General features: G+C 37.8%; 1 protein-coding gene across 29 annotated transcripts in view; it reads right to left on the bottom strand.

Annotated features, from left to right (window-relative positions):
* DLG1 (discs large MAGUK scaffold protein 1) overlaps window positions 1-26,112 on the bottom strand; it is a 274,757-nt gene that overhangs the window by 100,152 nt on the left and 148,493 nt on the right. For all 29 annotated transcript variants that reach the window (XR_015163762.1, XR_015163769.1, XR_015163766.1 and 26 more), the window contains 4 exons: window positions 12,114-12,164; window positions 9,237-9,361; window positions 3,251-3,420; window positions 1,961-2,097 (listed from right to left, as the gene is read on the bottom strand). Coding sequence is in view for 23 of the 29 variants with exons in the window: in XM_086399739.1 (XP_086255865.1) it covers window positions 1,961-2,097; window positions 3,251-3,420; window positions 9,237-9,361; window positions 12,114-12,164 (483 nt within the window). In the remaining 6 variants the exon portion in view is untranslated. The remainder of the gene's footprint in view (window positions 1-1,960; window positions 2,098-3,250; window positions 3,421-9,236; window positions 9,362-12,113; window positions 12,165-26,112) is intronic.

The following is a 26,112-nucleotide window of genomic DNA, read 5'->3' as shown; positions in this document are numbered from 1 at the left end:
AAAGAGAAAAAAAAATGTGCAATGTTTAGAGGTTAGGGAAAAGATGCATCAGAAAGGAGAATGAGAAGGAATGGCCAGTGAGTTAAAAGGAATAGCAAGATAGAGGGTGACTAGTATGGAAATTGGAAAAGAGTGTTTTAAGAAGGCAAAAGGTGTGTCAAATGCCTGATTCATCAATTAAAGTGACAGATAAAACTGAATAATTTCAGTGGCATTTGGCAACAAAAGCCTCATTAAACGGCAAATTCAGTGTAAATTTCTTGTTTCCTATTCTTAAAATTCTTAAAATTGATTCTGGAGAAACTATAAAGGAGGACATAAGAAATTTTTAAAAAATAAATTAAAAAAAGAATGAGAAACCTAGTGGAGAAAGGCTGTCTGGAACTGGTGTATGTGTATGTGGGGTTTGTGTATATATGTGAAGATGAAGGAGTGCTGGTTGTAGCTTGGGGAAAAGAGTGACAAGTCACAGCCATGAGAGGATAAGTTAGAGAAAAGCAGTTGGAGGACAGTTTCTTCCTCTTCACTATCATTAACTAGCAGAAATAACTAGCAGCTATTCTTAGCAGAGGTATTCAAAAGGGCAAATAAATAAGTAAGAGGAAAGAACCCAAATCACCACTATATCAGACTTTGTAAGCCTTTCCAGATTCACTTGAGCCTACCTTCCCACTAGGCCTTGGCTGCTTGCTTACAAGACAGCCCTGGCTATTGCTACTCTTATCTTGTCTCCTACCATTACGAACTATTTCAACCTCTTCTGTAGTAAAGGCTGGGCGTGGGCATGGCTCACATGTTCCACATAATGAGAGCAGTAACATATCAGAAGACCACATATGATGTGTCTAGACCACCGAGGCTCTAGCTCTTTCAACACTTCTGGGTTCAGAGGAAGTGTAGTGCCAGAGTGTGGGAGCTGGCCTTCCTAGTATTCATCCAGAGGGGCCGGGTAACACAGCCAAGAATCCAGGACAGTTAACCCCTATGGGGTAGACTCTAAATAACGAGAGGAGACTAAGAGGGGCCAGGAGATCAATCCTATCTTTTGCTTGGATAGCAGGATCTAAGGTTTAGCAGTTCCACATTGCCTGCCTGGAAGACTGTCCTATATGGTAAGAAACCAGCTATATTTTCTTATGAAATTACAGCCAGCTTAGAAACATAATACCTTGTATTGGCTTTCCCTCATTCTCTGCCTCCCTTTTCATTTCCACTCACTCCAGCTTCTCTGAAGTTCTACCTCCAAATAATACCTTAACACAGTAGCTTTTCTTCAAGTTTGTTTTTGTAGGGAACATGAATTAAGACAGTTATTAATGAAGACTGGATAAATAAATTGTGATATAGTCTATAGTTTCAGAATAGAATATTATGAAGAGAGGAAATAACTAAATCTCAACTCTAGGCAGCAATATGGATAAATCTCAATAAAACAATACTGAGGGAAAAAGTATTAAAAGACTACATACTGCACAACAGCCTTTAAATTTTTTTTCAAAACAATACTAAACAAAACACTTAGGCATATGTATGTGATTAAGCAATCTTTAAAAAGCAAAAGAATGAGAAACACAAACTGTTGATATTCTAGTTTTTGGGTTGGATAATAACTAGCAGTTTTCATTATATTATAAATAAAAATTATAGATTAGAACAAGAAAGGGAAAAAGAAGGTCACACACGACTAAGGATGATAGTGTTATGAACCTAAGGATTATGAATAAATAATTTTGTGCATCCAAGCTCCTAAATAGGATAAAAGAAAAAGAGAAGGGACCTAGCAGAGGGAATGGAAATAGCAAACAGATAATGAAGAGTCATTTTTCAGGTCCTGAGTAAAGAAAGGCTAGTATTCACCTGTGTAAATGTCATTTAAATATTTTTGGCATGTAGAATTTCAGTCTTTCAGGAAAAAAAGACATCAAAGTGATTTTTAAAACAATGGATTTTTTATACTTACTGCTAAAAGTTTATCTCCAATCTGAAGTTTACCATCTTTATGAGCTGCTCCTCCTTCAATTATTTTGGTTACATAGATGCTATTATCCCCAGGAATATGCTGATTTCCAACACCTCCAGCAATGCTAAACCCAAGACCTGTTTGGAAAACACTAGTTTTACAATTTTACCCATAAATGTAAACCTAAGTTCAGAAAGAAATGACTAAAAAGTAGAAAACAGATTCTATAAGGTGATAATTTCACCAAACTAATCCTTTTTAAAATACAAAAGAATCTATTTACCTATTTTTAAAATCCTAAGTATTTTGTAATCAGGGGCAATTACAAATTAAGTGCTCCTACAGTTACAAGTCAGTACTTTCCCTTCCCTCCTAGGTACTTCTTAAAGTGTCTCATGCATTTGTGTTAGGTCAAAGAATTCATGTAGAATTGTTTCACTTTTGTTTCCATCATAATTGCATTTCTTACTAACACTTTTAATACTTCCACAAGATTAAAACAACTGAGGGAAAAAAAAATCAATGGTGGGCAAAACTAACAGCTTCAGAAATGCAGATGTTTTTGTTCTTTTTCAATATTCTATGAATTACTTTTAAGTAAGGAATCTCAGTAATTCATAATTCCCATGGCCTTAATACCAAACTTGTAGCTCTCTATTCATTTTTCATGAAGCCACGAATGAGAATCAGTATTTCCATTTATCCTCAATTCCATCCATGTTTTCAAAATTCAGATCACATCCTAATAGTCTTCACTGCAGATATAACTATTAATGATATGCTCATTAATATTTTCTTTTATCCTGTGTATCCGTATTTAATATACTTTGTAGATTAATGACTACAAGTTAATATTAATGCTATACATGACTTCAAAATGTTTATGCCGAATGCTACTTAAAACAAAAATCATTAGAAGTAACAGATTATAAAATTCACTAAAGTGAAAGTGAAAGTTGCTCAGTCATATCTGACTCTTTGCCTGCCAGCCTGTAGCCCGCCAGGCTCCTCTGTCCACAGAATTCTTTAGGCTGGAATACCGAAGTGGGTAGCTGTTCCCTTCTCCAGGGGATCTTCCCAACCCAGGGATCAAACCCTGGTCTCCCACAATGCAGGTGGATTCTTTACCATGTGAGTCACCAGGGAAGCCCCACCCCTCCAAATTCAGTAAATTCTATAGATTACCAGTATTGCTAATCTTAGAATGTGTGTCATATATAACTTAAGAGTTACATGTCACTTAAGAGATTTCTTACTTAATAATTTGTTTTTGTTTGATTTAGTTCATACCTTTAGGACCTTTAATGAGCTTTATCTCCATTATTTTTTCTGATACTGGTTTCCGTCTTTTTACATACAAGCGTACAATAGATCCTGCTTCTTTCAATGCTTCAACTGCTTTGCTATGTGTTACATCACGAACATCTATTTCATTTACTCGCAAAATACAGTCATTGACTCTAAGGAAAAATTAAAAATAAAAATGAAATATTAAAAATTTAATATCGATTTTTCACTTTGCCAATTTTTATTTTCACATTTTTAAGGTTAACTACTACGATTTTTTCTGAGAAGAAACTTCATGTTAAATTTCAATATATCAAATACTTATATAAATACAAACATTTCTCAAGGGCCATCAAAGGAAATAGTGCAAATAATAGATTATTTTACAAAAATATTAAATGATAATGACAGCTATCTATGTACAGAAATTAAAATACTTTAGAAAAACAGAAAATACTTATTTAGTACTAATCACAAGCTACAAACTTCTTTTAGTGTTTTAACCCTTACAACAACCTGTAAGGTGGATCTATCTATATCCCTATTTTACACATGGAAAAACTGAGGCACAAAGTTTAAATAACATTCCCAAAGCCACCCAGATAATGACCAGTAGAGCAGTGATTCAAAGATAAGAAATCTAAGGCTTAGACTGAATAACTAGCTTAACGTCACAGTGGAAAATCAGATTAATTGATTGATTTATTAAAAAATAAACTGATCTCCACGTGGGGTTCACCCCAGAGATGCAGGGATTCTTCAATATATGCAAATCAATTAATGTGATATACCATATTAACAAATCAAAGGATAAAAACCACACGATAATCTCAATAGATGCAGAAAAAGCTTTTGACAAAATTCAACATGTATATATGATAAAAAACTCTCCAGAAAGTGGACATACAGGAAACCTACCTCAACATAATAAAGGCTATACATGACAAACCCACAGCAAACATTATTCTCAATGGTGAAACACTGAAAGCATTTCCTCTAAGATCAGGAACAAGGGTACCCACTCTTGCCACTATTATTCAACAAAGTTTTTAGAAGTCCTAGTCATGGCAAGCAGAGAAGAAATAGAAATAAAAGAAATCCAAATTGGAAAAGAAAAAATAAAACTGTCACTGTTTGCAGATGACATGATACTATATATAGAAAGAGCCATCAGAAAACGATTAGAGCTAATCAATGAGTTTAGTAAAGTGGCAGATACAAAATTAATACACAGAAATCTCTGCATTTCTACACACTAACAATGAGAAATCAAAAAGAGAAATTAAGGAAACAATCCCATTTACAACTGCAACAAAAAGAACAAAATACCTAGACATAAATCTGCCCAAGGAGGCAAAAGACCTGTATGCAGAAAACCAGAAGACACTAATGAAACAAAATCAAAGATGACACAAAGATGGAGAGATATACCACATTCTTGGATTAGAAGATTCAACATTGTGAAAATGACTATACTAACCGAAAACAATCTACAGATTCAATGAAATTCCTATCAAATTACCAATGGTACTTTTCATACAACTTTTGAGTTGACCAAAAAGTTTGTTCTGATTTTTCCCTACGACTGTATGGAAAAACCCAAACAAACTTTTTGGCCAACCCAATAGAAAAATTTTGTTAACAATTTATATGGAAACACGAAAGACTCTGAAAAGGACTTCCCTGGTGGTCCAATGGTTAAGAATCCGCCTGCCAAGGCAGGAAACACAGGTTCAATCCCTGGTCAGGAAAGATTCCATGTGCCATGGAGCAACTAAGCCTATATGCCATAGATGCTGAAACCAACGTACTCTAGAGCTGGTGCTCTTCAACAAGAGAAGCCATTGAAATGGGAAGTGTAGCTCCCACTCATTGCAACGAAAAGTCGACTCCACTCACCAAAACTAGAGAAACCCAGCAATGAAAACCTAGTACAAAGCCATAAGTACATTAATTTAAAAAGAGACTCCAAATAGCCAAAGCAATCTTGAGAAAGAAAAATGGAGCTGGAGGTATCAAGCTCCCTGACGTTATACTATACTACAAAGCTACAGTAATCAAGATGGTATGGTACTGGCACAAAAACAGAAATACAGATCAATGGAACAAGATAGAAAGCCCAGAGATAAATCCATGCACCTGTGGGTACACCTTATCTTTGACAAAGGAGGCAAAACTACACAGTGGATAAAACAGTCTCTTTAATAAGTTATGCTGGGAAAACTGGACAACTATATGTAAAAGCATGAAATTAGAACATTTCCTAACACCATGGACAAAAATAAACTCAAAATGGATTAAAGACCTAAATGTAAGGTCAGACATTACAAAACTCTTGGTGGAAAACATAGGCAGAACACTCTTTGACATAAATGACAGCAAGATGCTTTTTGATCTACTTCCTAGAGTAATAGGAATAAAAATAAACAAATGAGACCTGATAAACTTAAAAGCTTTTGCACAGCAATGAAAATCATAAATAAGAGAAAAAGATAACCCTCAGAATGGGAGAAAATACTTGCAAATGAAACAACTGAAAATGGATTAATCTCCAAAATACAAAAGGAGCTCATGCTCAATACAAAAAAAACCTCAAACTATCCAATAAAAAAATGGGTGGAAGACCTGAACAGACATTTCTACAAAGAAGATATATATAGATGGCTAACAAACATGTAAAAAGTTGCTCAACTTCACTAATTATTAGATAAATGCAAATCAAAACCACAACAAGGTATCATCTCACACCAGTCAAAGTGGTCATCAAAAGATCTACAAACAATAAATTTTGGAGAGGGTGTGAAGAAAGGGATCTCTCCTGTACTGTTGGTGGGAATGTAAATTGATACAGTCATGATGGAGAACAGTATGGAGGTTCCTTAAAAAACTAAAAAGTAGAACTGCCATAATACCCAACAATCCCACCACTGGGGATATACCCTGAGAAAACTGTAATAAAAAATATACATGTACCCCAATGTTTACTGCAGCACTATTTACAACAGCCAGAACATGGAAGCAACTGAAATGTCCAGCAACAGATGAATGGATAAAGAAGATGTGGTACATATATACCATGGAATATTACTGCACCATCAAAAGGAATGAACTTGGGTCATTTGTATTGATGTGGGTGAACCTAGAGTCTGTCATACTGAAGTAAGTCAGAACCAGAAGAACAAATATCATACATTAACACACACACACATATATGAAATCTAGAAAAATGGTACTGATGAACCTATGTACAGGGTAGGAATACAGATGCAGACATAGATTTGTGAACCACTCAGCTGGAAGGAGAGGGTGAGATGAACTGAGAGTAGCACTGACATAAACACTACCATGTGTGAAACAGATAGCTAGTGGGAAGCGGCTACGTGGCACAGGGACTCAGCTCGGGACTATGTGATGACCTAGAGTGGCGGGATGGAGGTCCAAGGAGGGAGGGGATATATGTGCACATATAGCTGATTTACTGTGTTATTCAACAGAAATGAACACAACATTGTGAAGCAATTATACTTCAATAAAAATAAATAAATTGACCTTAGTTTCGATCGCATGCTATTCATGTAGAAAACAAAAAGATGGTCATCTCATATTGGGCAGGGAAGGGGAACAAAACACAATTAAAATATTTCAAGTGATCATGCTAAACTTCTATAATATATCAAATTAAGTTTAGAGAAAAGAAATTCTATATCCAAAGACAGTGATACCTTACAGTTAGTACTACAGGTCAGTTCTCCAGTGGAACAAATGGAACATTTTAATTTTCATACAAGAAGCACAAATAAAAGGCAAATAACAAAATCAGGAAGTATATGCCTACATTTACATGAATATTCAAATTATTAATTTTATATCTAACTTCATTAATATACAACTTGTCATATTCAGTGAGAAGTTTAGAAACTGAAAAGCTGCATAAGGCACCAATAGCCTTAAAATAAAATATTCTTTCTCACAGACCATATAAAATTTTAGTTCTAAAATTTTTAGAAAACTGTCACCATGTGTAAAAAACAACAAACAAGGCAACAGGAAAAGTGCCACAATCTATGATCTATGATTATGTCTAAGGAAACAACAAAGATGCCAAAGATCTTTGTTTAACAAGATACTAAGGATATCTTCTGAAATGGAACATTAAACAAAAGACCAGGTACTTACATTTATTCAATTTAGGAAATAGGTTAATTTACTTAAAGTTTGCATTAATCTTTTCTCTTTGTGGTGCATGTGTGTGTGTGTGTTATTCGCTCAGTTGTGTCCAACTCTTTGTGACGCCAGGGACTATAGCCCACCAGGCTCATCTGTCCAAGGGATTCTCCAGACAAGAATATGGAGTGCATAGCCATTCCCTTCTCCAGGGAATCTTCCCAATCCAAGGATCAAACAACCTGGGTCAATTGCACTGCAGGCAAATTCTTTACCACCTGAGCCACCAAGTATGAGATAAAAACTCAGGATATATATGATTCCCTACCCTGCTTATTTAACTTACATGCAGAGTACATCATGAGAAATGGTGGGCTGGAAGAAGCACAAGCTGGAATCAAGATTGCTGGGAGAAATATCAATAACCTCAGATATGCAGATGACACAACCCTTATGGCAGAAAGTGAAGAGGAACTAAAAAGCCTTTTAATGAAAGTGAAAGAGGAAGAGTGAAAAAGTTGGCTTAAAGTTCAACATTCAGAAAACTAAGATCATGGCATGTAGTCCCATCACTTCATGGCAAATAGATGGGGAAACAGTGGAAACAATGTCAGACTTTATTTTTGGGGGGCTCCAAAATCACTGCAGATGGTGACTGCAGCCATGAAATTAAAAGACGCTTAGTCCTTGGAAGGAAAGTTATGCCAACCTGCTGCTAAGTCGCTTCAGTCGTATCCGACTCTGTGCGACCCCACAGACGGCAGCCCACCAGGCTCTCCCATCCCTGGGATTCTCCAAGGCAAGAACATTGGAGTGGGTTGCCATTTCCTTCTCCAATGCATGAAAGTGAAAAGTGAAAGTGAAGTCGCTCAGTTGTGTCAGACTTTTAGCGACCTCATGGACTGCAGCCTACCAGGCTCCTCCGTCCATGGGATTTTCCAGGCAAGAGTACTGGAGTAGGGTCCCATTGCCTTCTCCAATGACCAACCTAGATAGCATATTCTAAAGCAGAGACATTACTTTGCCAACAAAGGTCCGTCTAGTCAAGGCTATGGTTTTCCAGTAGTCATGTATGGATGTGAAAGTTGGACTGTGAAAAAAGCTGAGCGCCGAAGAATTGATGCGTTAGAACTGCAGTGTTGGAGAAGACTCTAGAGTCCCTTGGACTGCAAGGAGATCCAGCAAGTCCGTTCTAAAGGAGATCAGTCCTGGGTGTTCTTTGGAAGGACTGATGCTAAAGCTGAAACTCCAATACTTTGGCTACCTCATGCTAAGAGTTGACTCATTGGAAAAGACTCTGTTGCTGGGAGGGATTGGGGGCAGGAAGATGAGGGGATGACAGAGGATGAAATGGCTGGATGGAATCACTGACTCGATGGACATGAGTGTGGGTAAACTCCAGGAGTTGGTGATGGAGAGGGAGGCCCGGCATGCTGCAATTCATGGGGTCGCAAAGAGTCGGACACGACCCAGCGACTGAACTGAACTGAAACCTTAAGTAAGTTTATACATGTTCCCCACCCAGAAAATAACTGAAAATACAATGGGAAATCTACAGTTTCTACACATTTGCTCAGTAATATTTAAATCATTAATCAAAATTATTATTCAAAATGTTTAATTTCTAAGATAAAACTGAATTCCTAAATGAAAAGAGGGAAACAATGCTTAAAGCATAATTATCTCATTCATTCATTTGATTTTTGAGCATCTACCATATGTTAGTTATTATGATAATATTTCTTATTTGTATTTATTGTTTATTTTCTCTCAAGAAAAAGATACAAAGAAGATTTGGTATCACAAAATCAAGTACATAACATACCGCAATCTTCCATCTTGGGCAGCTGCTCCCCCTGCAATAATTTTAGTAATGAAAATACTTGAGTCATCTCCAATGTGTGGGTTGTCTGTACCTCCTGCAATGCTGAAACCAAGCCCTGAATTTCCCTGGGAACAGAGGGGGAAAAAGTGACATTGAAAAAAAATTATTGATAGGGTCCTGTCACTATATGACCTAGAAACTGTACTAACATAGGCAACATGCATATAAAGGCATATATATATAGGGAGTAAGATGACTTTTAAATTAAAAAATACAAGGAAAGCTATTCTTTTCTCTATGAATTCAGGGGTATTACTGCTGAATAGGTGACGCTGAAGATGTACCGAGTACTTTCAGAGTTTAGTCTACAATTCTTTCTTAAAAGTATGCACAGTTCTTCCTTGTAGAGGTGTCACTATCAGGTCTCCTTCTTTCAGACTGCATCTAGCTCATGTTTGGTAAGGCAAATTGATCCCAAGAGGAAAACGCTTAAGTGATCCTTGTGCTGCTGTTATTTCCAAGTAGGTAATATCGATATATTATTTCAGCCTGTTAAGAAGGGGATACTTGGTGGGGCTTTGCTTCTGCTAACTTTGCCATCAACTTATTTTAAAATTACCAAATTTTATCAGTTAAGTAACACTGCCATCATCCTTGAGGTGTTTAACCAAGAAACCTACCTGACTAGCAAAAGGCATTTTTTAAATACTGAAAGTCTAACTAGATAATTTAACATTGGTAAGCTTTCTTGACAGCAAAGTTAATTTTGCCAAAGCAGCATTGCTTCTTGCTCATTTTATGTACTGATTTTTGAATATTTTCTTTGAAGGAAGGGTTCTCTACCGGTACAAAAAGAAAAACTGATCTCAAAGGTATTAGACATTTATTTTTTCAACAATGATTTAACTTTGGTTTTCAGTGAGTTCAAATTAGTGGGTGTATCTGGATGTATTACTAAACTATATAAAATACCTTAAGATTTCACTCAATTATGATAGTCCTAAAATTCTATTTTAATAAAAAAATTTTTCCAGTCTAAACTCTTTAAAAGTTACTAAAGTGGCAGTAAATAGTATAAAAAGGTTGTATGGGAACACCAAGATACTCAGGTATTCTTTTTTATTTGCTTTAAAAAATCAAGAAATAATTACAAATAATTTTGTGTAGGTTTTAGGTATATAACATGTTGATTTGATATATTTATATAGAACAATATGATTACCACTTTATTTAGCTTACCACTTTATGTACTAGCTTTATTTAGCTAACACCTCTATGAGGTCACATAATTGTCATTATTTTTTATGGTGAGAACATTTAAGAACTAGTCTCTTGCAATTCTGAAGTATATAATACAGTATTGTTGACTATATTCACTATGCTGTGCATATAAGAAGTCTGAAACTTATTCATCATCTAATTCCAAGTTTGTACACTTTAACAATATCTCCCAAATTCCTGGTATTCAAGTCCTTTAATCAGTGAAAAATACAAAGCACAGTTCTGACTAAAAGAATTTAAAAGGTACTAGGAAAAAATGAAAACATGAATGAGGTAAAAAGTTAGGATTATGTCAAGAAATCTCAATAAAGCTGGGGGGGAAACCAACAAAATGCCACATTAAAATGTGCATAATACATTAATATTGTTTACTTGTAAGACTCAGTCAGCTACCTCACTTGAATAGGTGGCCCAAATTCAGGTAAACAGTCAGTATAAAATCTATTACACATGTAAAAGACCCTCTGAGGTCTATTTTCACTCAGTTTATCTGGCTACAAACATAAATCTAATCCTTTAGGAACTTCAAATACACAGATATTCAGTTACTTAGAAAAGTCACTTATGTAAAGCACCTCATTTTCCAAAAATGATGGTCAGACAAGGTGACACTGCTAAAATATAGCATCAATTGAATGCAGATATTCTTAAGGGGAAAATATATCAAGAAAATCCACACATCTGAATTGTGAGTGTGCGTGCATGAGTTTAGTCATGTCTGACTATTTTTGACCCCGTGGACTGTAGCCCACCAGACTACTCTGTCCATGGGATTCTCCAGGCAAGAATACTGGAGTGGGTTGCCATTCCCTTCTCCAGGGGATCTTCCCAACCCAGGGATTGAACCCACATTTCCTTCATCTCCCTACATCTGAATTGCACCTGTAAGTTATTTTCTGACTAGGGAATGCATAATAAGAAGTTTTCAGTAAGGTCTTTTCCAGTAATCCTATGGTTATTATTTTTCTAGGAAACAAAACTGATACAATGATCAAGTTATTAGCTCAAGAGACAAAATACTCATTTAAAATAAATAATACTTCATTATATGAAAACTAAATAATAAAATTAAAAACTGAGAAAATTTAAGGTATTGTCAGTCTAGAGCAGCACAAGAAGACATAATAACTAAACGTAATATGATATTCCAGATAGGATTCTGGAAGAGAAAAACAAAAAGGAAATTCAAATAAAGTATAAACTTAAGTTGATAATAATGTATCAGTGTTACTTCACTGGTTGAAACAAATGTATTTTAGTATTTTAAGATGTTAATAAATTGGTGAAACTGAGTCTAGGGTAAACGGAAACTCTTTGTACTACTTTTCTACAAATTTAAAAATTTTTAAATAAAAGTTTACTTTTTAAAAAAGTTCTTAAAGAAAAGCCACATGTTCATACATGTTCAAAAGCAACATGAAAATACCACAGCTAATTTTATGATATGTGGATTTATTAAAGAAACTAATATTACATGGTTCTGCTTTTGAAAGATGATCTTCCTTAGATTCTATATGAAAGAGCAGTATATTTAAGAGTTCTTTAAAGAAACAGATTTCTTTTCATTAAAGCTTAAGATAATGAATAGGCTTTTACCCTTTCAAGTGTGATTTCTTCATATTCATAATCTGCATCAGTGCCATTAACCTAATAGGGGAAAAGAAGCATGGAAATTTAGAGTGTAAAATTTAAAATGACAAGACAATTTTTGTATTTCTTTTTTTTCCCAATTTTTTTTTTTAAATAGAAGGATAACTGTTCATAGAATTTTGTGTTTTTTTTGTCATACATCAACAAGAATCAGCCATAGGTAGACCCATGTCCCTTCTCTTCCAAACCTCCCTCCCACCTCCCTCCCCATCTCACCCTTACAGATTGTCACAGAGCCCGTTAAATGAAACCCTGCTAAATGTGATAGTAATCAAATAACTTGGCTTGATTCTAATAATTCTGAGAAAGATTTTCAAGGAATGGAACAGTGCAAATGTGATTAATGACATTTATGATACTGTGACTTTCAAATACAGAAAGGGTACACTCAGCTTTTAATACTTACTGAACTCTTGACCCTGTTCTTCCCTTTAATTCACACATCTAAATAGCTACCAATTCCTCCTGACTTAAATACTTCAGTTGTTCCTGAAAACCATCACCTCTTCATTTTCGTTTCTATCACTTTGGTTCAAGTTGTTATTAATCTCTTCTGGGCTATAGCAAATGTAATCTACTCCATCTCTTAGATTACTATTCTTCACTGCTCAAATCATTCTAATGTGTTTTACACAGATGGATCTTCATGGAACCCATGTATCACATACTTTCTCCAAAATTCTCTGAAACTCTCATACAAGGCTCTGTACGAACTGATCCAAATCATGATTCAACTTCATTCCAAACATGTGTCTCCCCTCTTCATGAGCCTTATATACCATTAAATTTAAATGATTTGCTCTGTCCTTTACATTTCCTTCAAGTTCTCACCTCTATAATCTTTCTGGTGGTATGAAACTGAGCAAAGTAATCTCATAAGTCAAATACAGATTGTGATAAACTGAATCTCTATATGCCTCCCATCTTCCATTCTAAGTGCTCTTCTGCAATATGATTAAACCACCCTACCATCAAGAGATGTTATCTATTTCCCCTTCCCTTGGATCTAGGCAGGTTCTAGATGACTTCTTGGAGAAGGCAATGGCAACCCACTCCAGTACTCTTGCCTGGAAAATCCCATGGGCGGAGGAGCCTGGTGGGCTGCAGTCCATGGGGTCGCTAAGAGTCGGGCACGACTGAGTGACTTCACTTTCACTTTTCACTTTCATGCATTGGAGAAGGAAACGGCAACCCACTCCAGTACTCTTGCCTGGAGAATCTCAGGGACGGAGGAGCCTGGTGGGCTGCCATCTATGGGGTCGCACAGAGTCAGACACGACTGAAGCGACTTAGCAGCAGCAGCAGATGACTTCTGCTAAACAGAGAGTGGCACAAATAATGCTCTGCGATTTGGGAATATAGGTCATGTGATGCCTTGTAGTGTCCGCCTTGTTATAAGAATGCACCTTCTACGAATTCAGAACCTGTAATGTGAGGAAGTTCAAAGACCCTACGAGGTGATTTAAATGAAGGAGCATCAAAGACCTCTGGCCAAAAGCCCCAGCTGCATTTCTACCCAGCAATTGGCACTGACTGTTGGCAAATGGTAAATGAGGCAGTTTTCGGTCTTCCAGTCTTTTCCCATGTCCCAGCCAAGATCATGTAAAGCAGAACTATCCAATTAATCCAGAAAATCATGAGAAATAATTATTTTTTAAGCCACTGTGTTTCACGGTGGCTTGTTATACAGCAATAGAATAACGAAACAACAGAAGAATGAAATCTATGTAAGCCACTTTGTTTTCTTACTATACTATAAGAAAGCAACCCCTAATTCAGGTTCAATTCATGAGACAATTTAATAACATCATTAAACACATTCAAACTGGGCTTCTAAATGCCATGAATACATTATCAAAACCACAAATTACCATTTCATTACTGTAAAATAACAGAAAAACGATGGTGTGATATTTTTGAAAGGAATATGGTTTCCAGGAAAATTACAAAATGGGTGATGAGTTTTCTTTTCATAATATCTTTATAAAATGTGGCTTTCAACAGGAAAAATATGCTTCACTAATAGGTTTATCACTCTCAATAGGACAAGGTGAGAGGGAAACAAGAAATAAAATTAGAGAAGAAAAATAAAATTAAATCAATCTTTAGACAAAATGATATATTACTGACAAAATATTTGAGTTTTTTCCCCATCCTCAAAAACAGAAAAGCATAGATTTAAAATACTTCATGAGAACTGTCATTGCTATTACTTTCTAGGTTTAGAATTTAGTCCTAGTAACAAAATGGGATTCTATATTAAGGATGAAGGTGAAAGTGGGAGAAGTGGATTGGGGCCTTATTGTGAAACATCTTAAATGTTTTCCTGATGAATGGCAAATATTCTTGGAAATATTGGAGCATCAAGTAGGTTTAAATGTTTTCCAGAAAAAGAACCATGGCAGTGTGGAACACAAAAGGAAGAGAAATTAGAGAAAAGTAAATTGGTAAAGAAGTTATGGAAATAATTTGGATAAAAGACAAAATTTCTAAAGACAGTTAAGAATAGGCAGTAAATTCCTAATTATAAAAAAATCTTAATATTAGTAGAAAAAATTCCATAAAGTCATAACTAAGAACAAAGGAAAGTTATGACCAACCTAGATAGTATATTCAAAAGCAGAGACATTACTTTGCCAACAAAGGTCCATCTAGTCAAGGCTATGGTTTTTCCTGTGGCCATGTATGGATGTGAGAGATGGACTGTGAAGAAAGCTGAGCGCCGAAGAATTGATGCTTTTGAACTGTGGTGTTGGAGAAGACTCTTGAGAGTCCCTTGGACTTCAAGGAGATCCAACCAGTCCATTCTGAAGGAGATCAGCCCTGGGATTTCTTTGGAGGGAATGATGCTGAAGCTGAAACTCCAGTACTTTGGCCACCTCATGCGAAGAGTTGACTCACTGGAAAAGACTCTGATGCTGGGAGGGATTGGAGGCAGGAGGAGAAGGGGACGACAGAGGATGAGATGGCTGGATGGCATCACTGACTCGATGGACGTGAGTTTGAGTGAACTCCGGGAGTTGATGATGGACAGAGAGGCCTGGTGTGCTGAGATTCATGGGGTCGCAAAGAGTCGGACACGACTGAGCAACTGAACTAAACTGATTATAGATAAGAACAACTTATCTATAATCAACTTGACTAGGATAAAAATCAGATTATATAACATATACAAAGGTGAGTTGTTCCACTCACCTAATATAATTTGTGGCTTCCCTGGTGGCTCAGGTGGTAAAGAATCCACCTGCCATGTGGGAGACCTGGGTTTAATCCTTGGGTGGGGAAGATCCCCTGGAGAAGGGAATGGTTGGTTACCCACTCCAGTATTCTGGTCTGGAGAATTCCATGGACTGTATAGTCCATGGGGCTGCAAAGACTCAGACATGACTGAGAGACTTTCACTTTTCAATATGATTTGGGACAAGAACTACACTTTTAATTAAATGCTGTTTTATAATATATTTCATTATCTGTGGAGAAATCGCTCCAAATTGTTCTTAATCTTTACTTGGTTGTTTTTGAGTTTTTAACTTTTCTATATCAAACTGTCCAAAAGAAGTTTCTGTGATGATGTAAGTGTAATATAATCTGTCTGGTCCAATACAGGAGTTACTTACCCACAAGTGACTACTGAGTGCTTGTAATGTGACTACTGCCAGCAGAAAAACCATAAATATCATTGAATTTTAATCAATATAAATTTAAATACCAACATGTGGCTGCTGCTGCTGCTGCTGCTGCATCACTTCAGTCGTGTCCAACTCTGTGCAACCCCATAGACGGCAGCCCACCAGGCTCCCCCGTCCCTGGGATTCTCCAGCCAAGAACACTGTTGTGGGTTGCCATTTCCTTCTCCAATGCATGAAAGTGAAAAGTGAAAGTGAAGTCGCTCAGTCATGTCCAACTCTTAGCGACCCCATGGACTGCAGCCCACCAGGTTCCTCGGTCCATGGGATTTTCACCATTGCCTTCTCTGAACATGTGGCTAGTGGCTTGCAATTCTGGAAGATGTAGCTCTAAGTGAATCATTAAATGTAACTATATGCCTCCAAAATACATGCACACATTCTCTTTTTATCTCTCCTCCTTTCCCTTTTCCTTTCTCCTCCCCTGACTCCAAATACACATTCTATTTTTTGGCACTATGACTGGCACGATACCAAGTTTACAGATTTATCTGGAAAAAATAATGATATCTACTTTATCTTTCTGTTCTGCAACAAAAACTGCTCTGTACTTAAGTATTCCTCTATACCATCAGTAAGTGTCACAGCTTTCTTACAACAAACTATATACATTTCCTGTTAAGCTGATTGCTATGTGTGTGTGTTACTCACTTAGTTGTGTCTGACCCTGTGACCCCATGGACCACAGACCACCAGTCTTCTCTGTCCATGGAATTCTCCAGGCAAGGATACTGGAGTGGGTTGCAATTTCCTTCTCCAGTGGGTATTCGTCCTGACCCAGGGATCAAACCCAAATTGCAGACAGATTCTCTAATGTCTGAGCCACCAGGAAGACCACATATGTGGCTTCAAGTTGATTGCTAGGTATTTCATATTTCACTGAAAGAGTTAATAACTCATATTGTCAATTGGTTTTTGCTAGTATAGTTGAATACCATTCACTGTTTAGTATTTAAGTTGTTTTAGCTTTTTAGAAAAATATAATTTGCTTCAATTATAGATGATATGCCATAAAGAATACAGATGTCCTTGGCCCCTTATTCCTAAATATTAAAATTTTCTAAACAGCTTGCACTAATATATCCAAACAGGACAGACAAATCGTAATACATAATAGATATTAAGACCCTCCAAATAAAGATACAAAGAAGTCTAATTGAAGACTTCTCCGTCATTTAAGGTTCATTTCAGTAATACCTTTCAAACTATAGAGTAATACATTAAAATTCAAGATTTTGCCTATCAACCTTCATACAACTTACTGTGTGATTATGATTGTGGAAGTTGCTCAGCTGTATCCGACTCTTTGCAACCCCATAGACTATACAATCCATGGAATTCTCCAGGTCAGAATACTGGAGTGGATAGCCTTTCCCTTCTCCAGGGGATCTTCCCAACCCAGGGATTGAACCTAGGTCTCCCATATTCTAAGGCAATTAAAAACCTCAACAGTAAGGTAAGAATCTAAAAATAAAAATGTACTAGGAAGAAGAAAATGTTCTTCCTAATGAAAAATCAACATTACTAAATACAAAATATTAACCCTGAAAGAATTTACTCATGAATTTTTCCTAAATAAAGAATAACCATTTAGGTCAACTTTAAAATCATACAGTTATTAATTAAACATACAGAAAAACTGAAGCTTTCATTGCAACCCCATGGACTATAGCCAGCCAGGCTCCTCTGTCCATGGAATTCTCTAGGCAGGAATACTGGAGTGGCCAAAGAACTGAGATTCCAGTAGCTGTTTGTTATGGAATTAAAGGGGATTAAAACAAACATAAATAATTTAAAAAAAAAATGAAAACAAGAAACAAAAGACAACTGGTAAATACAAAATGAGACAAATAACAACAGAAAAAAAGAAACATACACACACACGAAAAACTGAAACAGAATTAACAAATGATTTATCTCCAAAATATACAAATAGCTCATGCAGCTCAACACCAGAAAAACCCAATCAAAAAGTAGCCAGAAGACCTAAACAGACCTTTCTCCAAAGAAGACATACAGATATGCTAATAGACACATAAAAAGATACTCAACATCACTCATTATTAGAGAAATGCAAATCAAAACTACAATGAAATATATCCTCACACCAGTCAGAATGACCACCATCAAAAATTCTATAAACAATAAATTCTGGAAAGGGTGTGGAGAAAAGGGAACCCTCTTGCACTGGTGGGACTGTAAATTGATATAGTCACTATAGAGGACAGTACGGAGATTCCTTAAATATCTAGGAATAAAAGTACTATATGACCCAACAATCCCACAACTGGGCAAATATCCTGAAAAAACATAATTGAAAAAGACACATGTACCCCAGTGTTCACTGCAGCACTATTTACAACAGCTAGGACATGGAAGCAACCCAGATATACACTGACAGATGAATGAATAAAGAAGCTGTGGTACATACATACAATGGATTATTTATTGTTGTTGTTTAGTCACTAGGTCGTGTCCGTCTCTTTGGACCCCATTGACTGCAGCGCACCAGACTTTCCTGTCCTTCACCATCTCCTGGAGCTTGCTCAAAATCATGTCCATTGAGTTGGTGATGCCATCCAACCATCTCTCCATCGTCCCCTTCTCCTCCTGCTTTCAATCTTTTCCAGCATCAGGGTCTTTTCCAATGAGTCGGCTCTTTGCATTAGGTGGCCAAAGTATTGGAGTTTCAGCATCAGTTCTTCCAATGAATATTCATGACTGATTTCCTTTAAGATGGACTGGTTTGACCAACCTGCAGTCCAAGGGGCTCTCAAGAGTCTTCTCCAACACCACAATTCAAAAGGATTAATTCTTTGGCGCTCAACCTTCTTTATGGCCCAACTCTCACATCCATACATGAGTACTGGAAAAACCATTCAGTTCAGTTGCTCAGTCGTGTCCAACTCTTTGCGATTCCATGAACCGCAGCATGCCAGGCCTTCCTATCCATCACCAACTCCCAGAGTCCACCCAAACCCATGTCCATTGAGTCGGTGATACCATCCAACCATCTCATCCTCTGTTGTCCCCTACTCCTCCTGCCCTCAATCTTTCCCAGCATCAGGGTCTTTTCAAATGAGTCAGCTCTTCGCATCAGGTAGCCAAAGTATTAGAGTTTCAGCTTCAACATCAGTCCTTCCAGTGAACACCCAGGACTGATCTCCTTTAGGACAGACTGGTTGGATTTCCTTGCAGTCCAAGGGGCTCTCTCAAAGTCTTCTCCAACACCACAGTTTAAAAGCATCAATTCTTCTGTGCTCAGCTTTCTTTATAGTCCAACTCTCACATCCATACATGACCACTGGAAAACCACAGCCTTGACTAGACAGACCTAGCTCTGACTATATGGACCTTTGTTGGCAAAGTGATGTCTCTGCTTTTTAATATGCTGTCTAGAACTGCCAACTTGTCTTCCAAGGAGCAAGCACCTTTTAATTTCATGGCTGTAGCCACCATCTGCAGGGATTTTGGAGGCCAAGAAAATAAACGTTTGTCAGTGTTTCCATTGTTTCCCCATCTATTTGCCATTAAATGATAAAATCAGATGCCATGAACTTAGTTTTTTAAATGTTGAAGTTTCAGCCAACTTTTTCACACTCCTCTTTCACCTTCATCAAGGCTCTGCAGTTCCTCTTCACTTTCTGCCATAAAGGTGGTGTCATCTCAATATCTGAGGTTATTGGTATTTCTCCTGGCAATCTTGATTCCACCTTGTGCTTCATCCAGCCCAGCATTTCATGTGATGTACTCTGTACATAAGTTAAATAAGCAAGGTGACAATATACAGCCTTGAGGTACTCCTTTCCCAGATTGAAACCAGTCTGTTGTTTCATATCCAGTTCTAACTGTTGCTTCTTACCTTCATACAGCTTTCTCAGGAGGCAGGTAAGGTGGTCTGTTATTCCCATCTCTTTTAAGAATTTTCCACAATTTGTTGTGATCCACACAGTCAAAGGCTTTAATGTAGTCAATGAAGCAAAAGTATATATTTTTCTGGAATTCTCCTGCTCTTTCGATGATCCAACGGATGCTGGCCATTTGATCTCTGGTTCCTCTGCCTTTTCTAAATCCAGCCTGAACATCTGGAAGTTCACTATTCACGCACTGTTGAAGACAGCATGGAGAATTAGGATTACTTTGCTAGCATGTGAGATGAGTGCAACTGTGTGGTAGTTTGAACATTCTTTGGCATTGCCTTTCTTTGGGACTGGAATGAAAACTGACTTTTTGCAGTCCTGGCCACTGCTGAGTTTTCCAAATTGGTTGGCATATTGAGTGCAGCACTTTCACAGCATCATCTTTTAGGATTTGAAATAGCTCAACTGGAATTCCATCACTTCCACTAGCTTTGTTCATAGTGATGCTTCCTAAGGCCCACCTGACCTCACACTCCAGGATGTTTGGCTCTAGTTGAGTGATCACACCATCATGGTTATCTGGGTCATTAAGATCTTTTTTCCATAGTACTTCTAGATATTCTTGCCACCTGTTCTTAATATCATCTGCTTCCATTAGATCCATTATATTTCTCTCCTTTATTGTGCCCATCTTTGCATGAAATGTTCCCTTGGTATCTCTGATTTTCTTTTTTTTTTGTTAATGCTGCAAAAAGCTTTGTTTCCATTTGGTCCAAGGCTTGAGAGAGGGCTCCAGGGTGTTAAAAAGCTGCCTCGTGGCTGCAGAGAGGAGCTTCAGGCAGCCCTGATGTTAGGTGGGTTCTTCAAAGGCCACTGGTCTCCAGAAGCTCCTAGTTGTGCTTGAGGGTGAGCCTTTCGAAGAGATACTCGCCCAACCCAGCCTGAGGACCAGCCAGGCTGGGGACCAACCAGCCTGCGGAGGTTGGTCAGGTGGTCACCCATCTTCTTGATGAGTTTCACTTCCTCATCTAGGAAGTGGTTCTCCAGGAAGTGACAGATGTGGGGGTCTCCACAGGCAGAAGCCAGGCCATGCAGATCCAACAGGGCTTGATTCAGGTTCTTCTCTATGAGAAGGGCGGCTTCCACAGCATCCTGGGTTTTACCCCACTCATCTTGAGATGGCTTCTGCACGTTCAGGAAGAGGGCACAGCCGCCACGCTGGTTTTGCAGTTTGAAGAGACACTCCGTGCCCTTGCGCTTCTCCTTGGCCAATTCATGAAAAAAGTGACCCACACCCTCCAGGGCCACATCGTCATGGTCGAAATAGGAGCCCAGAGAGAGGTAGGTGTAGGAGGCCCACAGTTGCATGTTAACCAGGCGGTTGACAGTGGCCTCCACCTCGGCAGAATAATTCTGACGAATCTGGGAGCTCATGATTGGTCGGTAATAATAAGGAGTTAAAAAATGGCAGCTGGTCCTGGTGATCGCACAGAGCTGAGGGGCTGACTCCAGAGGTTGCGACTGGAAAAAAGGTTGGAGGGGTGGCTGGAGGCTGGAGCAAGGGGCGCCCCTGGATCTGTTCCATCCAACAAGATCCGCGGGGCCGCTGAGCACACTTTCTCTCTGATTTTCCTGACGAGATCTCTAGTCTTTCCCATTCTATTGTTTTCCTCTATTTCTTTGCATTGTTCAGTTCAGTTCAGTCACTCAGTCGTGCTCGACTCTCGGCGACCCCATGGACTGCAGCATGCCAGGTCTCCCTGTCCATCACCAACTCCTGGAGTTTACTCAAACTCATGTCCAGTGAGTCAGTGATGCCATCCAACCATCTGATCCTCTGTCATCCCCTTCTCCTCCTACCTGCAATCTTTCCCAACATCAGGGTCTTTTCAATTGAGTCAGTTCTTTGCATCAGATGGCCAAAGTATTGGAGTTTCAGCTTCAACATCAGTCCTTCCAGTGAATATTCAGGACTGATTTCCTTTAGAATGAACTGATTTGATTTCCTTGCAGTCCAAGGGACTCTCAAGAGTCTTCAACAACACCACAGTTCAAAAGCATCAATTCTTTGGCGCTCAGCTTTCTTTATACTCCAACTCTCACATCCATACCCGACTATTGGAAAAACCACAGCTTTGACTAGATGGACCTTTGTTGGCATTGTTCACTTAGGAAGGCTTTTTTAAATCTCTGCTTGATATTGTTTGGAACTCTGCATTCAGATGGATGTATCTTTCCTTTTCTCCTTTGCTTTTTGCTTCTCTTCTTTTCTCATCTATTTGTAAGACCTCCTCAAACAACCATTTTGCCTTTTTGCATTTCTTTTTCTTGGGGGTAGGGGGAAAATGCAAAATGGAATATTTCTCAGCCACAAAAACACCACATTTGAGTCAGTTCTAATGAGGTGGATAAACCTAGAGCCTATTATACAGAGTGAAGTAAGATAGAAAGAGAAAGACAAATATCATATATTAACACACATATATATGAAATCTAGGAAGATGGTACTGATGAACCTATTTTCAGGACAGAAATGGGACAGAGACATAAAGAACAGACAATAGTACCCAGGGCAGGTGAAAGACAGGGTGGGTGGGATGAATGGACAGAGTAGCATGGAAGCACATACATTATAATATGCAAAATAGCCAGTGGGAATTTGCTGTATAATGCCAGGAGCTCAAACAGGTACTCTGTGACAACTTAGAGGTATGGCACCTGGGAGGGAGGTTCAAGAGGGAGGGGACATGTGTATACCAAGGGCGGATTTATGTTGATGTATGGCAGAAACCAAGACAATACTGTAAAGCAATTATCTACCAATTAGGGTGATCCCATGGACTGTGGGAGAAGGCAATGGCACCCCACTCCAGTACTCTTGCCTGGAGAATCCCACGGATGGAGGAGCCTGGTAGGCTGCAGTCCATGGGGTTGCTGAGGGTCGGACACGACTGAGTGACTTCACTTTCACTTTTCACTTTCATGCATTGGAGAAGGAAATGGCAACCCACTCCAGTGTTCTTGCCTGGAGAATCCCGGGGACGGGGGAGCCTGGTGGGCTGCCGTCTATTGGGTCGCACAGAGTCGGACACGACTAAAGTGACTCAGCAGCAGCAGCATGGACTGTAGCCTACCAGGCTCTTCCATCCATGGAATTTTCCAGGCAAGAGTACTGGAGTGGGTTGCCATTTCCTTTTCCAACTGGAATGGTTAGCCATTCCCTTTTCCAGGGGATCTTCCTGACCCGGGGATAAAACCCCCATCTGCAGATTCTTTACCATCTGAGCCACCAGAAAACCCCTGTGTAAGAAAGCTACCAAAGTAAAATTAAATGAATTTTCCTAATTTTTACTCTTTATGGTTTTACAGAAAATACAAAGGAATAGTTAGGAATTATTTCAACAAATTTCTTCATGTCTGCTCATTACCAGAACCAGGAAGACCTCTAGAATTTTTGCTTAATATCTTAGTATTTAGGAAAAGAACAGGATTTCAGAGAGATAATCAAACCCAATGCCAATGAAATTATAGTATCAATTAATACTTAAAACTGAGTTTAATACATCATACTTGATTGTACAAGAGTGAAAGCTTTCTTTCACCCAAGGATCAGGAACAAAATAAGAATGTTAGCTCTTGCAATTTCTATGAAACATTTTAATGGAGGTTTTAGCCATGGCAATTAGGCACGGAAAATAAATAAAAGGCATCTTTATTGAAAAGAAATAAGTGAAAATATTTGTTTGTATATTACATGACCTTATGTAGGAAATCCAAAGGAATCTACAATAAGAACAAAAATCAGAACTAATTTGAGTTCAGTAACACTGCAGGATAGATTAATACCCCCAAATCCATTATATTCCTAAACACTAGCAATGAAAAATCCATACATAAAATTAAGAAAACAATTTAATTTATAATATCATTAAAAGAATACTTAGGAATATATTTAATTTAAAAAGTGTAAGACAAATTCACTGAAAATTTAAAACACTGTTAACAAAATTGAAGATGTAAAGGAATGGATAGACAATATGTTCAAGGACTAAGAGACATAATACTAATAAAATGACAATAATTCCCAGATACCGTATGCAATGTCTGTTGCTGTTGTTTAGTCATTAAGTCCAACTATCTGTGACCTCATGGACTGTAGCCCACCAGGCTCCTCTGTTCATGGGATTTCCCAGTAAAGAATACTAGAGTGGGTTGCCATTTCTCTCTCCAAGGGATCTTCCCAAGCCACGGATTAAACCCACACCTCCTGCATTGGCAGGTGGACTCTGGGTGGATTCTTTACCGCTCATCCACTGGGGATGCCCATGCCAGTGCAGCACTATTCACAATGGCCAAAAGGTGGAAATGACCCAAGAGCCCATCAAGAGAAGGATGAATAAACAAAATGTAGTACATACATATAATGAAAAATATTTCGACCATAAAAATGAATGAAGTTCTAACACATGCTACAACACAGATGAACCTTCACCATACTACTCCTAGTAAAAGCCAGACACAAAAAAACAATTTACTGTATGATTCCTTTTAAAAAAATTTTTATTGGAGTATAGTTGATTTACAATGTTGTGTTGGTTTCAGGTGTACATGTATGATTCTATTTGTATGAACAGTCCAGAAAAGAGAAAGCCACAATGACAGAAAGTAGATTAGTGATTGTCAGGGGCTGAGGTAAGGGCAAAATAGGGAGTGACTACTAATGGGTACAGGGTTTCCTTACAAGGTGATAAAAATGTTACGGAAATTTGAAAGTGGTGGTGATGGCACAATGCTGTGAATAAACTAAAACCACTGAATCGTACACTTTAAAAGGGTGGATTTTGTGGTATGTAAATTTCTCATCATAAAAAAAAATTTTAAGGTGAAAAAGCTGATAAAGAATTGAGATATAAATTCAAGTTGAAACAATGAATTAATATATTTTATGGTAACAAACATGCTAACAAAGGATCAAAAAATTTATTAACACACCATGCTAGTGACAGTATGGGGTAAAAACAATACTTTTTGATGAATCATAATGCTACTACTAAGTCACTTCAGGTGTGTCCAACTCTGTGCGATACCATAGACGGCAGTCCACTAGGCTCCCCTGTCCCTGGGATTCTCCAGGCAAGAACACTGGAGTGGGTTGCCATTTCCTTCTCCAATGCATGAAAGTGAAAAGTGAAAGTGAAGTCGCTCAGTCATATCTGACTCTCGACCCCATGGACGGCAGCCCACCAGGCTCTCCAGTCCCTGGGATTCTCCAGACAAGAACACTGGAGTGGGTTGCCATTTCCTTCTCCAATACATGAAAGTGAAAAGTGAAAGTGAAGCCGCTCAGTCGTGTCCGACCCTTCGTGACCCCATGGACTGCAGCCTACCAGGCTCTTCTGTCCATGGGATTTTTTTCAGGCAAGAGTACTGGAATGGGGTGCCATTGCCTTCTCTGAATCATAATGCTAGAAAGTAAAATTTGGCAATAATGATCAAATCTAAAAACTGACACACCCTTTGAGCAACCTATGTATACAAATATATTCAGATTATATAATTGCATATATACACAAAACATCTATACAAAAATTATCAATGGGGCATTGATTTTTGTATGGGAAAAGTTTGAAAACACATATATCCTTATTTATGCACAAAATATTTATACAAGGATATACATATATATACATGTTCTTTTAATATATATCCTACACACATACACACGCACTCTAACATTTTATGCCTTAGGCAAGAGGAACTAGAAGACTAGGAGTGGGGGTGAAGAAAGATTCCCTTTTTATTGGATATACTGTGGTATATATTGAATTTTATACAATGTATATGCATTACCTGTTCAATTAACTATTTAATTTTAGGAAGCATTTTGACAGCAGCCAGGGGGGGAAAGTGTGATATATAATGCAACAGCTGCCAAGTTTTCTTAATTTTATTCATCAACTCATAGCTACTATTTAATGATCAGAATTTAACAGAGGAATAACAAGTAAGTTTAAAAGCCATTCTGGAACATATTTTAAATTTCAGAATTAAACTAATTAGACACAAAGAATATTACTAAACATTTTACAGTGCTTTTCAAATATGATAAAGTAGAACAAAATCTTAAGAAAATGGAATTTATCTTATTGCCTTATGTAGAGAAAAGGGTTGCTGTATCAGGCCCAAGGCTGCTATGGCTAGCAGAGTCTTAGTAGGCATTTTAGAAATTGATTCTGGGAGCGTTCTCACCATTCCCTCACTGAAAGGGTTGTTTACTCTTGGCAAGACTTTGCAGAGACAATGAACTTTATGCTGAACACCTGTTTTCCTTCTGGGAGCTTGGAAATTTGGTATGTACTGGATAGAGGGTGTCTATGTGAACGACTACCAATAAATAAC

The sequence above is a fragment of the Bos grunniens genome, chromosome 1 (genome assembly GCF_055505025.1).
Source record: "Bos grunniens cultivar Pamir isolate PY7600 chromosome 1, Bosgru_T2T1.0, whole genome shotgun sequence".
Classification (NCBI taxonomy): Eukaryota; Metazoa; Chordata; class Mammalia; order Artiodactyla; family Bovidae; genus Bos; species Bos grunniens.
Note: the sequence above shows the minus strand (reverse complement) of the source record. Positions and strands in the feature narration are given on the sequence as shown.